This window comes from Kryptolebias marmoratus, linkage group LG6 (assembly GCF_001649575.2).
Source record: "Kryptolebias marmoratus isolate JLee-2015 linkage group LG6, ASM164957v2, whole genome shotgun sequence".
NCBI classification, from domain to species: domain Eukaryota; kingdom Metazoa; phylum Chordata; class Actinopteri; order Cyprinodontiformes; family Rivulidae; genus Kryptolebias; species Kryptolebias marmoratus.
This window is the reverse complement of record NC_051435.1, coordinates 28794123-28810046: the sequence shown is the minus strand read 5'-3', so window position 1 is coordinate 28810046 and position 15924 is coordinate 28794123. Positions and strand designations below refer to the sequence as shown.

Below are 15924 nucleotides of genomic sequence, written 5' to 3'. Positions count from 1 at the left end.
GATGGATGGATGGATGGATGGATGGATGGATGGATGGATGGATGGATGGATGGATGGATGGATGGATGGATGGAGTGTTTACTTTCCTTGCCTTCAATTTGAGAGAGTTGGTTTAAGCTCCTATCTCTTTAGGGTTTCTTGTTTAAAAATGGCAATGGCCAGCATGAACAAGAATACCAAAGCTAAGTCTACTTATATTGCAAGTGTCAAGGCAAAAATGGTGCCAGAACTAATTTCAAAAACCACATTTAACAGGCTTCTAAAGGATGTTTCCTCTAATTTATTATATTTGGGTAAATTCAGATAGCAACAAAATAAAATTAAACAATTCCTAGATTTTCTTGGTTTGTAGGATAAAGATTAAATTTAACTATTTTGTTGCCTTTTTTGTTGATCAGTTCTGTTTTTTATTGTTACCATCACTTCCTGCTTTATTTTGTAGAAAAGGTTTTCTTGTCTGTCCTGCCTTTCTCCTCCTCTGTCACACCTGCTCCCGGTTTGTAATCATCACATCTGTTCCTTATGTTCTTCTGTTTATTAGTAGCTCTGGGTTATTCTTTTTTAATCAACAGTTCCTCACGTAGTCATTTCTTTAATACTGCTCCAGGGAATCCTTTGAATGGTGTTCATGCATGAAACATTCATGCATCAAAACTTTCAGACTTCTCAATCTCAAACAGCTCTTCCATGGATGTTGCAATTGTTGACCTATTTTCAGTCACTTTGACTGTTTCCATAGATAAACAAAAGCAGGTGGTAGTTGGCAACTGTTCACAAATTTGCATATTTTAAATTTAAGGACACATCAATATAAACAAAAAAGTTAAGATTTTATTTCTTACTGTATGAAGTTTTTTTTATTTTTTAACTTTGTGTCATTACAATGAGTGTTCTTTACTCATTTCTTTGTCCATTCTGCATTTGCAGCGCTTTTAGCGTGACTTTTATTACCTCCGTCAAGGAGGTTATATTTTTTGTAGTGTTTGTTTGCTTGTCTGTGAGAAAGATTACTTAAAAATTAATGAACATATTTTCATTACATTTTCAGGAAGTGTTGGTTTGGTCACAAAAACAGTTGATTAAATTTTGGTGGTGATTCAGATTCCAGATCATAGTTAAGCTCAAAGGTGACCCTGTACTCTAACTCTGCAATCGTGTAATGTAGGAATATCAAAGTCAAAGTCAAATTTATTTATATAGCACTTTTCAGCAACAGGGCAATACAAAGTGCATAGATGTCAAACTGCATAGCTGGATACTTCATCGGTGAAGAATAATTCTTATTGAGTTCAACATCACAAGGTCAAAGGTCACAGGTGACCCCTGTGATGTGACTGTGATGATGTATTTATCCAATTAAAAGATGAATTTGGATCTATCCTGTTGACAATCTGCCAGCCCTGAAGCTACATAAAATCCAGCCATTTGCTGGAGTTGCCTGTGAATAAGATTATTAAAGGTTATTTGTTATCTCTGCTAAGGAGGTTATGTTTTTACAAGAGTTCAATGGCATCAGTGATCCTATGGCCTTGGCGAAGGTTTGCGCTCTTTGTGTGTTTCTAGTTCAAGAATGGTTTCAACTGCCTTGGTTTTCTGACCGTCTACCTTCAGAACTCAAACTGTGAGCTGGTTCTTGGAGTTAAAGGTTCTTCATCCTGATCCCCTTTGATGCCCAGTTCACACTCAGTAATAATCCAGCTACACTCTCTACAACTCACATACCCTATTAGAATGAAGTTGGATTGCAGAAAATTTGGAAACCTTCAGCATTGCTTTTATCATTTGAGAAATATTTCTAAATTGAGGACAATGTTATCCATATCTGACCTAGAGTTGATCATATATGCATTTATTTCTTCTCATTTAGATTACTGTAATTCCCTTTTACATGTTTTTAAAAATCAGGTGTCTCTCGTCTCCAGTTGGTCCAGAATGCTGCTGCGATGCTTTTTGACAGTAACTAACAGAAGGTCTCACATTGCACTGCTTCTATCTTCACTACATTGGCTACCTGTCAAATTTAGAATTCATTTTAAAATTTTAGTTTAAACTTTTAGAGATTTAAATGGACAGGCCTCCCAGTTCATCACTGAAAAGTTGGTTCCTAGTTCTACAGCCTGCACCCTTCGGTCTTAGGCCCTAAACATCCTAAAGGTTCTTAAGACCCAGTTTAAAACTCGGGGTGACCCGTAGCCCCCAGGCTGTGGTCTGCCCCTGTCTCTCCATGTGACGCCCCCATCTCTGTTGATTCCTTTAAAAAGCAGCTTAAAATTTTTTTATTCAGACAAGTGTTGAGGTAAGGATTTTCACCTGCATTCCTCCTCCTTCACCTCACCTGAGTTGGTTGATGGAAAGAGACCGGAAGGAGACAATACCTTAAATTTAAATATTTATTTTACCAAAAGCAGAGAGAAAACACTGGTTATTACAAAGATAAAACCAAATGCATTTGGGAGACAATCCTCAAATAAAATGTGGGAAAACACATCACCTCAAAGTGTCAGCAAAGTGCCCCAAAGATTGTCTGAGGAAACAAAGGATTGTGAGGATCTGGAGTTAGCTCCGCCCTTGGGCGGCGCCACTAACCTTCACTCCACAGGTGATCCTGATTCCACTGATGAGACCATCCAGCATTTAAGCCTCCAGCTGAGACCAGACCTTCGCTGGAGCATCAAACCTTTCGGGTTAGACTCTCAGCCTCAGTCTCTAACCTCTGTGGGTCTTGTTGTGCTAACCAAGTTCTTTGTATTGTTTAAAACTCAGGTTACTGCCAAGCCAAGACGGTTCACCTTCACGGGAACTTACCTGGAACTTCTGGATACTTTTGCTGGACAACTGGCTCGTCATCTACTGGATCATCGTGGAAACTTTCCTCACCACCTCTACGCAGCTAACCACCTCCTGGATCTGTAAGAGAACAAGAGACATTATTCAATCACTCCTCTGAACTATGCTGACCTTTACCGTACCCGAGACTCACCCAGTTCTTCTTGCCTTGCAGACTGCTCCCGAATCCTGCTCACTGTACATTTTGGCACCACCTGTAAATAAACTCACTTACCTTTAGCTAAGTCTCCATGTCTGGTTTTGGTTTCGCTCTCTGGACAAACTATCCTGGGTTTATGTCAAGGATGTTCTCTGGTTTTCATGCTTAGGTCCCCTCCCCTCCTTCAGAGGGTGTCGCTCTTCTCTGGAGGTCAAAGGGCAACTTCTTCCCCCTTCGTGCCTGGCACTGTGGCTCAAATCCAGGGCTTCTAACACATACCCCTCTTTCCAGATAAACTAAACTACTTGTTAAAGGTTTTAAAATCGTGACTAAATATAAAATGGAGATAAACAAATGATAAAAATATAATAATCAAACATAAAATAAAGCCTGGGAGAATAAATGCAAGGCCTTATATTCCACAACATTTAGATTATATATGCAGAACTACTGCTCTTATGATTAAAATGCTGTTAAGCGAAAGCTTGGTTTTGTCTAATTCCACACAAGCTGTTAGTTAAATGCTCTACTTACTGCTTTCTTATCAGCTGTTCTTACTGTTTTTGTTTTAAATTAAGCCTGTATCAGTCTTTCTGTAAAGCACTTTGATTTTTATCTATGAAAGGTGCAAATAAAAAAGGTTTACTTACTTAGAAACAACATTACGCAGCTAGATGCTCTCACCATTCTCTATATGTCAGCAGCAAGTTTCCACAACAATACTACCACTTACACCTATGATCAACCACACCCTAGGCTCCACAACTCTTTCAAACCACATCAGGATGCAATAAGTGCTAGACAATCAAATCATGTGGTTATAATCTAAGCATGAGGGCAGTGTGGCCAGTACTGCTTCAAAGCACAACAGTATTCAATTGCTGTCCCCTCACTCCACCCAGGGCTCTGATATGATGTCACATCAATGACAAACCACCTTGAACTTGCTGTGGAAGTTCTGCCCATGCTCAAAACCCTCCACAACCTGTAACACTTCATCATGGGGAGCCTGCTGCATCCCTGTAAAGACCATTCACATTTTGACAGATTTCTTTTTTTTTTTACATCATAATGGGGTCATTGTTCAGTGTGAAGGGTCCTTTAAAAACTCTAGGAACCACAAGTAAACCTAAAGTCTGAGAACGAAGGATTCTGTTGAACCCTTGAAGATGTGGACTTTTACATGCACAAAAAGCTGTAACATTTCCTCCGCTGCCACCAAGTGGTCCAAAAGTGTACTTGTTGCAGATTTAAGCCTTACATCACTAGCTGCCCCTGTACCAGCGACAGCAACAAGATCAATCCAGTAGGTCTAGGGACGAAGGAGTTAAGCAGTGAAAAATGTTTGAGCTCATCCTTTACTTCCTTTAACACAAGAATTAAGTCATAGTATCAAACAGTCCTTTTAAGGTTCACTTCAAAGGGAGTGAGGTCCAGCCAAAGTGTCTTCATTTTGCAAAAATGTTCTCAACACCTCCCCCCACGCAACCAAACAAACCCCAGACTGGTCCCCATAAAGACAGACATGTAAGTGGAATAAGCTTTACTCCACACTGATGCCAGACTGTGCTCTACATGTTACAACATGTTCCTCTATCTCTCTATTCCACTCCAGGTTCTCCCATCTGCACTCAAACTTTTTGTTTCCTATGACATGCTCTTGTACACAGGAACATTTATCTAAACCAGACGTCAAGTGTTTATCTTAAAACCTTACATCATAATCTGATGATGTTTTATGCTGTATGTATTTAAGCCCCCCTCCACGCCCCCCACCCCTCCTGGGAATCTCCTGGGACTTCAGCCACACATTCTTGAGTGCACACTTCATTGTTGCTGTTAATCAGAGCAGTTCATGGCCAAATAAGACGAAAAGCCTTCAGCTCACTCGCTGAGTTGTGGCTGTTCACAGACATGACTGCCCGTAGATTTACAGACAAAGGAATGATTGGGGTGGAACTCCATCTGAGCCAGGTGCATTAGCAAATGTTGATACTGCTGCGAGACAACTTGTGAACTCTTTGTAAGCCAGTGTTTTGTGTAGAGTCAGAAGAAATGCACAATTACAAGTTAACTTGGCACTGGTGAGACTGGGCTTAAACTTACTTTAGTATAAAATGTTAAAACTTTCAGAATGATCCTGATTGGAAAGTAAACTTGTAAGACTAAGCAGGACTGGCTTAGTTTACTATAGAACTGACTGAGGGCTCAATTTTTTTCTTACTCTGAACTTGACCTGTGCTTTGTGGAACTTATCCCAGTTTTAAGACTTAACTCTTTTCATTTAGGAATGTGATGCTCAACATTATGCTTGGCCTGGATTTGATTTTAACTGGTTTGTTTCCTGCATGTGCTGTTTGACTTTCAGAAATTTATTTCCTGAAATACCTAGGATTGCACTTAATTAGTGTTTGGTTTGACCAGACATAGGACTTAGTTTAGAACTTGTAAAACTTGATAGATATTAGTGTGTCATCTTTCCTCATTTGAGGCCTAAGCTCAGTAAAACACAGCTGGTTACTTGAGAATTTTTGGTACTTGGACCATTTTACAACCTGACCTAAGAAATGTGTAGACCTGTGAATCAGTATGGAACGCAGAAAATTCAAATATTATAACCAGAGAGTTGATCTGAGTACAAAATGCAAAAAGATGACTTTTTGTGTTGGAAATAAGAAGTGATGTAGGCTTCACCCTTGTGATGGAGAGAGGAAGAGAAGCTGTTGTAAATTCAGGTCAATTTGACCAAGAGGCTATGGGAGGGTAAAGTTAAACTGCATTACTTAGTCTTGATGTGCTGATGAGGGTTCTCAGTTATAAAAAAAAAAAAAAAGCCAACTAGAATTTTTTTTTTTTTACATTTTTAAAACATTTTGCTTGTAAAAGAAACTAGATGTTCATAAAATTGTAATTCTGCTTTTTTCAGTTTGTAATAAGAAAAATGTCTTCGAAATATCAAAAGAATTACAGTAGTCTTTGGAGGAACCTTCTGAACTTACTTTTGATGTGTTTCTTTGAGCTTTACAAAGCACTGAGGAGATTTAAAATGAGCTTGAATCTGATTGGATTATTTTCTCTTCGACTTGATAGGTAGATTGTAACGCAATACTTGGAGGATACTAAATAAATTTCAGCCAACTTTTAGAACAATTAACCAAAATTTTGCTTTTTGGTTTAAGTTGTATTGAATAAATTAGTTATAAAAGCAAGGAGACACATTCTTTATCAGTCTCTATGGAACAATAAATGTCCAAGTTAGTCTGAAGCACAGGGCAGGACTTCGGCCTTCATAGTGGGCAAAACATGAGTGAAGAGGTTAAAGAGTGGTCCAGGATTAAACACTGAATGGTGAACTATTTTCTTCGTGATGGGCCGTCCAAACATGGTCTCAGTTTTTAAAGAATCAACTTGTCTCATTTACTAGGTTACAGTGGTACACACTTTTTGCCATTTCTTAAAACCAAGAAATAAAAACAATTTAGAGCTCAGTATAAGTTGATGACCCAGAAATAAATATAACAAAGCAGTCAAAGAAAAGAAAAGAAAACATGAAGACAAAGATTACTTGTCACTGTCACCTTTATGTCTTTATGTGTTTCCTTCTGTCTCTTGTTGGAATGAACTTCCTGTTGTCTATGAAGACTTCCAGATGTTAAGTTAAAAACAGAGAGAGGAAGAGGACATGAAAAAGACTTGGCCTTCAAAATAAAACCAAGATCTTAACCGTAGACACTAATAATTTGAGTCATGTTAGAAGAATTGAATTTATTCTAAAATCTTGCTAAAGTAAACATTATGTTAAACATTTTTAAACTCATTATTTAATGATGGAAATTAAGTTTCTGATGTGCTGTTACACAAGTACAAAGCCTGCCAGGCACTGGGGGTCAAAATAAAAACAATCTTCCAGTTTTGGATATCACTTGCATGGTCTTGCAAACTGTTCCCTCAGTTTAGGTAAATTGTACTCAGGGATTTGCTAAATAATAAAAGGTTTGACTATTTTTTAGTTCAGTGATCAACAACTTCTAAACAAGGCATCAAATCCACTACAAAACTCCAAACACAACCTCCTCTCAACTGGAACAAAAAAGCAGACCAAAGTTATTTCTTCTATATGTGAATGACTTGGTGAATGTGTCAGGGTTATTCAAATGTGTATTATTTGCAGATGACACTACATTTTTTTGCTCTGGTTGTGATTTAGAACAGATAATGGAGATGATGCAGACTGAATTTGTAAAAGTACAAAATTGGTTCAAACTCAATATATTATCATTTGGACAAAACAAATTATATGATATTCAGTAAAAGTAAGAAAATTGTTAATGTTTTGTTTAGAATTGAAGGTGTTGAGATTTCTAGAGCCAGTACGGTGAGGTTTTTGGGTGTCATATCATTGATGAAGAGCTGACTTGGAGATACAAAAATAGCAAATTCTATTGCAGTTCTGTGTAAGGTAAAGGACTTATTTAATGACAAAGCACTATTAATATTATACAATGCAATTGCATTGAAGTTTGGGGGAATGCATGAAAAACAATCACAAATCCTGTTTTAGTTTTACAGAAAAGAGCCATTAGAATTATTACAAGAAAACATTACTATCACCCATCTAATACATTATTTCAACAATTGAGATTATTAAAATTTTACGACTTGGTAGATTATTATACTTTGCAGGTTTTGTATAAGGCACACATAAATGTTTTACCTATGAACATCCAATCTCATTTTGTTAAGAGGAAAAATTCTTATAATCTTAGGGGACTAGAGATGTTTGTAAAACCTAAAGTACGGACTAACCTGAAGGACAGAAGTACTTCAGTCAAAGGAATTAGATTATGGAATAATCTGGATAGTAATTATAAAAAATCTTGTTTCAATTAATTTGTTCAAAAGAATGATAAAAGTTAACTTGTTAAAGAAAAATGGAATTGTATAACTTGTTTTTGCAAGTGTTACTGTTTGAGGAGTTGAATTTTTTTTCTCTCTTTCTTTTATTTTCTTTTTTTGTTTGTTTGTTATTTATTACTGTTGAAATTAATATTATTTTTGAAAAAGAGGTAGACATTATAAGATTTTTTTCTTCTTCTGCTATCTTTCATTTTATTTAATTTGAATTGTACTTTACTTTATTTGTATTTTTTTTTGTTTGTTTGTTTTTTGTAAATGAAATGGATAAACTGAACTAAATTAAAATCTAAACTAAACTACTGAAGAGGACCCTTAAGCTCCTAGGCCTCTTATATGTGTGTGTGTGTTTGTGTGTGTGTGTGTATATATATATTTGGCTTCAGAGTCTGCACAGTTGGTATGTGGGCTGTAAGCCTAATACACTCCCAAACACACAATCGTCATGTTTATTAGGCATCAAATAACTAATTACGACTAAACATGTTATTAAAGATGACTGTTCGTACATACAGCAGCAAGGTAAGTACTGTGTGAAACAACAGAAGTCTACACATGGAAAAAACAAAACAAATATGTATATATAATCAGGCAAATGTTAACTCCTTTGCATTAAGGTAAACTTTTACCACACAGGGCGCTCATGCCGTTCCAGCTTCACGTTCCTGTCTAATGATGGATGCTCTTGTTTTGAAAGGACTTGGGCGGATATGCCTTGATTTGGTTGGAAATTAGCCTACCTGTAGCTTGTTGGGGCAAGCCGCCTCCCTGACAAACAACCGCGGCCTCTCCCCGGCGTCTCTTTTGTGATTCTGTTTTCTTTTCCTCGGTAAAAACAGGCTGACGGACCGCCGGAGAGAACCGGACCGAATCACTGCTACCACTTCGCTACGCGTGAGACCCTAGGCGGCTTCTGTAGAAACCCCACAAAATGTATTTCATTTAACGCCTGCACGACTTGTCTTCATCGACTGTAAAAGAGAACTCCTGTTTTTGAGGGCTGAGATTTTGGGGCTTTAACATTGACACTGTTGGTGGGTTAAAGACTAAAAATCCCCTCCGTGACTGTGAGCATCTTCCCCCTCGGGTCGGTGCTTTCCTCGGTGAAGCCGCGGGGACCTCCGGGGACCTCCAGCAGCAGCAGCCATGGCAGGCGGAGGACGGCCGGCTGTCCAGCTACTTGTCCTGGTGTGTCTGGGCTTCCACCGCTGCGGCTCCTTCAACCTGGATGCGGACAAACCTTTCGTCTACACCGGACCCGAGCGAAGCTACTTCGGATTCTCCGTGGACTTCTTTAAATCCTCTAACAATCTGAAGTAAGATTTGATCAGAATATGCAAACAGCGATGACATCTACTCTTTAAACATCTATACTCACTTTCTCTCATATTATGGGAGATGAACAGTCCGAAGCACTTTATTTTTATCGCTTTACATAAACATTTATATACATTTAGATAGCATTATTACACTGTTTCCTTCTTCGTTTGTTTTACAGCTTTTGTAACTTAGTTAATTAAGAGTTTTCATACCGTATGTTTGCTTGTCTTATTACATCACAGCGTCCAGTTGTCTTTTCAAAGATTTAAAACAAAATGACAACTCTGCTTTTTAAGAAAATTAGCATTTTTCTTTTTCCTTTCTTTTCTTTCCATCTGTAAACTGACACATGGAGAGACATCACCCACATGTTTGGGAAAATTCCAGTAGACCACTTTTTATATATAAACTAGTGACTAGTTTCACCCAGAGGAGCTGGGAGTTGACAATAGGATGCCTCATGCTGTTTATTTTCCTCCAAGAGTCCCTAACAATCATTAATCTTGAACTTACTCAGCTCCAGCAGGAAAAGGAGACATACTTGGATCAAAATACTACAGGATTACAGCACAAAACCTTTCGTTTCGATGTGAATTGTTATTTGTGTTCTTGGCAGCTGCTTTTAGGGGCTCCAAAACACACATCCATACTTTGATTGGTACAAAAAAATGCTCCCAGCCATGGATCATTTCATACTCGCATTGACAACCTCTCCATCGTTGATGGTTTAATCTATTGGAGTATTATTGTTTATACCTTCTGTAGTTTCAGAGTAGGCTAATGTTTGCCCAATCCCTTGCCTCTAATCTTAATCTCTGACAACCTAACCTTGATGTCTACTGGGATAAAATTTCTCAAAAATTCAACGTTAACCTCTGTAATCGGGTTCTGATTCATTCACGCACCATAAATGACATAAAGTGAGACCCTTGTACTGTACTCAAGTTTCTACTTGATCTTCAGTTGACCTCTATACCAAACCTTGAGCTGCTATCAAGTATCAGGGGGTGATCACTGACAGAAAACCCCACAAGAATCTAACTAAACTCTAGACAAGGACACAGAAATGCATAGGTATGCACATATTTCTGAACTGTCACCCTCTGCATAAGAAATGGCGGTCACTAAGTACAAGGTGTGGGTACAAATTAGGAGCCGTTTACACAAAGCTGTTTTTCATTGAAACTGTAGCATTTCTGTTGCAGTTTGGCTGTCCGTTTACACAACAACAGCGATCGTATTCACTGACACAAACTTTTTGAACACAGGTTTCAACACCCATTTCAGGAAGCAGACACGTGGGAGTTGTGTGGTTTGTAAATTTGAAACAGAAATCACACTTAAAAGTCTTGAAACTTACCTGACAGAACTGACAGTACCAAGTGTGTGAGCTCATAGTAGGACATGCTGCAAACCTTGGTTACATTAGCACACACCCAACAAGAAAAATAGCTGACTGGGAACTTTGCGCTTATTTATGTACACTTTCCTTGTCACAATTCAGCCACATTAATTGATCTCTCTATTAGGGACTTTACACACAATGACCATACATTTGTTTTTATCTTAAACCTATTTACTGAAATCCTACTTGAACAAAGAGCTTCAAAGTGATGCTTGAAGCTCGATTGAATAGAAATGTCTTTTTTCAGGTCTACGGTCTACTTCACACTCGATGACAACCTCGCTACAACCTAAAAAAAGAAATCGGCAAAGAAATAAAGATGGTTTTTGCAGGGTCTTGGCGAGGTTTACTGAGAACACAATGGACAGCGTCATCCAGTGTGAACGAGGCTAGATAGTTACAAACTTTAATGTTACTTTAAAGTTACAGATAGTGTTTTTTTTAAGACAACCACAAGCCTCCATGAGTTGCTTCAGTTCTCAGAAATGGTCTTTATGTTTATCACTTTGAAGTTTATCTGGATAAAAACATTTTTTATATCAACTTTCTCAAAGCAGCTGGTTTTCTTCTATGTCCAGATTTTATGCTTTGGTTAACTAGGTCTTTCTATAGTGTCCATGTTTAAAAAGCAGATTTCTGTGCTAAATTATTTATCAAGTTTTGTCTACTATTCTCAGGAGTCTGGTGTTCCAGTTAAATCAGCGATTATTTTAACCATTGCAAAAGAAAATAACTGGGAGTGATGAAAATAGTTTCATTCAGCTGATTTTTGTAATGTGAAACAAGGAAGTAAGTTGTCTCTATCTTAAAGCTTCCTGTCTGCACTAAAACAAGAAACATTTGGGGAAATATGACTGAGTTTGTGTTGATCAAAATCTTCTGCTTGTGGCTTCTGTAACTCCATGGCCTAGGTGGACTTTTGCTCTGAGTTCCTCAACAGTGATGGCATTACCCTTAAAAAGATTGTGTATTTTGTGGCAAGTTCAGTTATATGAACTCAGGTTTTAATAATCTGCAGTATTCTTGTGATTGACTTTTATGATTTTTTTTACTGTGTCAATATATTAAATTGAAGTGTTCACAAGTGCACAGTTTAAAAGTTCAAACTAGTGATTCTCTGTGCAAAACCTGGTATTTCTTAATCAGATATTTGCAGTGATTTGGGTTATGTCATTCAGCATAAATCCGGTGGTTAGTTTCAGAGAAGAAAAAACATGCTGGCAGTTTGATTTTGTTTTTGTTTTTTTTCCCTCCCCAATGTTTAACAGGCATTGTGGGGAAGATGCAGATGTGAGTTGAGACATGAGAAGAAAAGCTCAGTTTGCAGTAGTAGCGTTGTTAGTAGAGTATTAATTACTTGATTTGCTGCTGTTATTTTCATTTCATTCCACTCTGCCTTTCCTGACAGCCTTCTAAACAGCCACATCAATCAATAAAACTGCCTCTGTCCCAGTGAGTCAGTGGCCTAGAAACAAAGCAGCATCTCAGTGGGTTTTTGTTTGTGCATTGAAATCCACTGATTGTTTGCCTCAAAATAAATCTGCAAGTAAACCAAACTGCTGGAAACAAAGGGTTTTTTTATCTAAACGCAGCTGAAAATTGTTTCTTTAACATCACTGCAGGCAGCTGAGCCCTGTTATAAACCCCCCAAGCTGCTCTTGTTTTACAAAGGTTTGCAGAAGACAAATCTCCTCTTTAAAAAAATATATATTAAAATGTAAGCTGTGGTTCTTGCAGTGACAAACGTTTGTTTTACTTCTGCTTATTGTGGCTTGTGACACTTAAATCTCACATCAGAAAACCTTTAAGATGGCCCTTTTTGCCCCATCCTAGTGTGATTTTATGTAATGACTGAAGAGGCATGGGGGGGTGAAGCCAATCCACAGGCATCATCTTTGACCCATGAGGTGTCCAGCTGTGCAGTTTGACATTCTTTCATTACACTGTTGAAGAGTTAGAGCACTAGGTCAACTGTGATGTTGACCTTTGACCCCATGAAAACTAATAAACAGATTTGGATGAAATTTTCAGGAGATGTTGGGGTTGTCGCAAAAAATTGGAGATTAAATTTAGGTGCTGATCCAGATTATGATCCCGGTCACAGAATTTATTTTAGACACACTTTAGCCTTGGTGGAAGTTGGTGCTCTCTGAGTGCTTCTAGTTTTTGTTTTTTTTTCCATTAGTTGAATCTTATCTGACCTGAACAATCTGTTGTTTTGTTGTTTGTGTGAAAGGGTAACCTCCTCCAATGATCTGAATGCTTTGGAGGTTGAAGTGTTCATGTGTTGAAACTAATAAAGTAATGAGTCTCTCCACCAGCTGGTTACCTAGATGATTTATCCGTGTCCATTTTTATTAAGTCAGTGCTGTAACGTCTGCAGTGGTTTGTTGATTTATTTATTTTTTCCTCTTCACAGCTCAGACATTCTGATTGGAGCACCTCGAGCCAACACGTCCTCCTCCAGCAGTGTGGTGGAGAGAGGAGCCGTGTTCAGCTGCCCCTGGAAGAGCTCAAACTGTCAGCAGCTGCTGTTTGACAACTCGGGTATAGAAACTTACACTTACACTTCACCTCAATGCGCACAGAGATCTTCTGTTGTCGACTAGCTTATGTATGTTGCAGCTGTTTTTCGGTATTGACCCACTAATCCTCGACAGCTCTCTGGCTCAGCAGGGACTGTTGTTTGTAAATACGACTGCAGGAGATTATGCAGTAAACAGTAATGGTGATATGGCATTTTAAATCACAATCTGCAGCACCTTATTTCATGCTGCATCATTTGCTGACAGACACTTGGCTCAGTGTGAAATCAAGCTCCCAAGTTTTCAATAACAAATACTGTACACCGTAGAAGTTTTAGACTAAGTTAATTTGCAGTGACCATTCCCAGATGAGGCTTATTTTTACAGTTTATAATACGTCACAGAACAGAATAAAACAGGACACTTGTTAAAATCAGATGATAGAAAGCAAAAGAAATGAATAAACGATAGTAACATATAAAGAAAAGGAAAGGTGGAGGTCATTTCATGACTACGTAGTTGGTCTTTCTTCAGAACCTTATTTAGTTTTAATCTAAAATGATACTAGAAAGTTTAATTTGACTGCTGTAGGTAGAGAAGTTCACAGTTACCTCCTGTACAGACAAAATCAGTGTTCCAGAGAAAGTTTAAATAAAGGCACCTTACAGTTCCCACTGGATGCCGCCCGAATTACAGAACCAGTGACTCTGTGTAGACGGTACAGTGCAAGGTTACAGAACAATTTAAAAATTCATTGTATTCAGAATCAGCAGCTCCACTGTGCAGCCCATCTTCTTACCTTATATATTATTTTAAATGAGATGAGACAAAGGTATTTGACTTCTGAGACTTGTTTATGTTGCCTGTTGATCTTCAAATTTAAATGATTGTTCTTGTATCCCCGGCCGGGTCATACCAAAGACTGTAAAAATGGGACTCATTGCCACCCTGCTTGACACTGATGATGATGAAGATGATAATTTATTTCAGACAAACCTTTCACCGATAGTGTAATATAAAAACATAGTACATTGTAACTTTCTTGAAGACACTTCACATCAGTGATTATGAGTCTGAAAAGGAGTATGAAGAAGTATAACTTATATAATCATACCCCTTTTCCAGCTGGAATTTGTCATATTATTCTAAATTTCCAATGTCCTTGCTGACAAAATAAAATATTATTATAGTAATATTTCCTCAGCCAAATGAAAGTACTACATATACACACAGACACATTTGTACACCTAGATATATACATATTCACATATACATACACCAATACACATTTACATACATACACCCATATATACATCTGTACCGACCTGCATACACTTAGTGAAATCATACATAGAGTTTTACTTCTCAGCCAGAATTATCCCAGTTGTTCTTCCTTATACCTTTGAATGATAGCTATTTTGAGACCTTTCTTGAAATATCTCATGCTTGGACTTTGCTTCAGCTCTTTAGAGAGTTTATTCCAGATCTTCACACCAACACCAGAAATGCACATTAATTTCATTGATGTTCGAGCCTTCAAAGTTCTAAAGTTTAGGTTTTCTCTATAGTCATATCCCCCCACTCTATCAGAAAATAATTTTTGAATATTTTCTGGCAAATTTTTTTTCCTGACTTTAAACATAATCTGTGCAGTTTGAAACTCTACCAAATCAGTGAGTTTCAGTAGATAAGAATCTATGAATAGATTGTGGGTATGACAATAAAAATCAGCCTTATGAATTAAACGAACGGCTCTTTTCTGTAATGTGCATAATGGTTTGAGTGACGTTCTGTAAGTGTTGCCCCAAATTTCCACACAGTAACTTAGATATGGTAGGATAAGTGAGCAGTACATAATATGTAGGGCAAAGGAGTTTAAATATTGTCTAGCCTTAGAAAGTACTGCAATAATTCTTACAATTTTAGATTGGACATATTTAATGTGGGGTTTCCAGCAGATCCTGTTTTGAATCAGTACTCCAAAAAACCTTATTTCAGTCACTCTCTCTACTGTCATATTATCAATTTTTATTTGTAAATCACTCTTCTCTTTACATTTACCGAACAGCATAAACTTTGTTTTTTCTAAATTTAACGACAATTTATTAATATTGAACCACTCTTTCAGTTTACATAACTCACAATTCATTTCAAGGAACAACTTCCGTAAATCTTCACCCGTAGCAAAGATGTTTGTATCGTCAGCGAATAGGACAAAGTTAAGTGTCTGGGAGACATTACATATATCATTTATATACAAAATAAACAATTTTGGCCCCAATACTGAGCCCTGGGGAACACCGCAAACAATGTCCAAGCATGTTGATTGGAAGGCACCCAACTGCACAAATTGTTGCCTATTGCTGAGATAACTTTTCATCCAATGTAATACTACTCCTCTTAGACCATAACGCTCAAGTTTTCTGAGGAGTATATCATGATCAATTGTATCAAATGCTTTTTTTAAATCAATAAATACCCCAACAGCATGTTTCTTTTTATCTAATGCACTGGTCACTTCTTCTATTAAATGCAGAACTGCCATCGCTGTGGATCTTTGTGGCCGAAATCCATACTGACTTTCAGTCAATAGATGATGTTTGCTAATAAATCTTTCTAATCTAACAACAAATATTTTTTCCATGATTTTGGAAAATTGTGGAAGCAATGAAACAGGCCTGTAATTTGTGAAATCATGTCTATTTCCAGACTTATGCAGTGGGATGACTTTCGCAATTTTCATTTTTTGTGGAAATATTCCTGTTTGAATTGAC

General features: G+C 37.5%; 1 protein-coding gene across 1 annotated transcript in view; it reads left to right on the top strand.

The window, feature by feature from the left end:
• Positions 1–8637: 8637 nt before the first annotated feature.
• Positions 8638–15924, top strand: part of itgav (integrin, alpha V) — a 68673-nt gene continuing 61386 nt past the window's right edge. The window contains exons 1-2 of the mRNA XM_017436164.3: positions 8638–9216; positions 13045–13172. Coding sequence (XP_017291653.1) covers positions 9047–9216; positions 13045–13172 — 298 coding nt within the window. The 5' untranslated portion in view covers positions 8638–9046. The remainder of the gene's footprint in view (positions 9217–13044; positions 13173–15924) is intronic.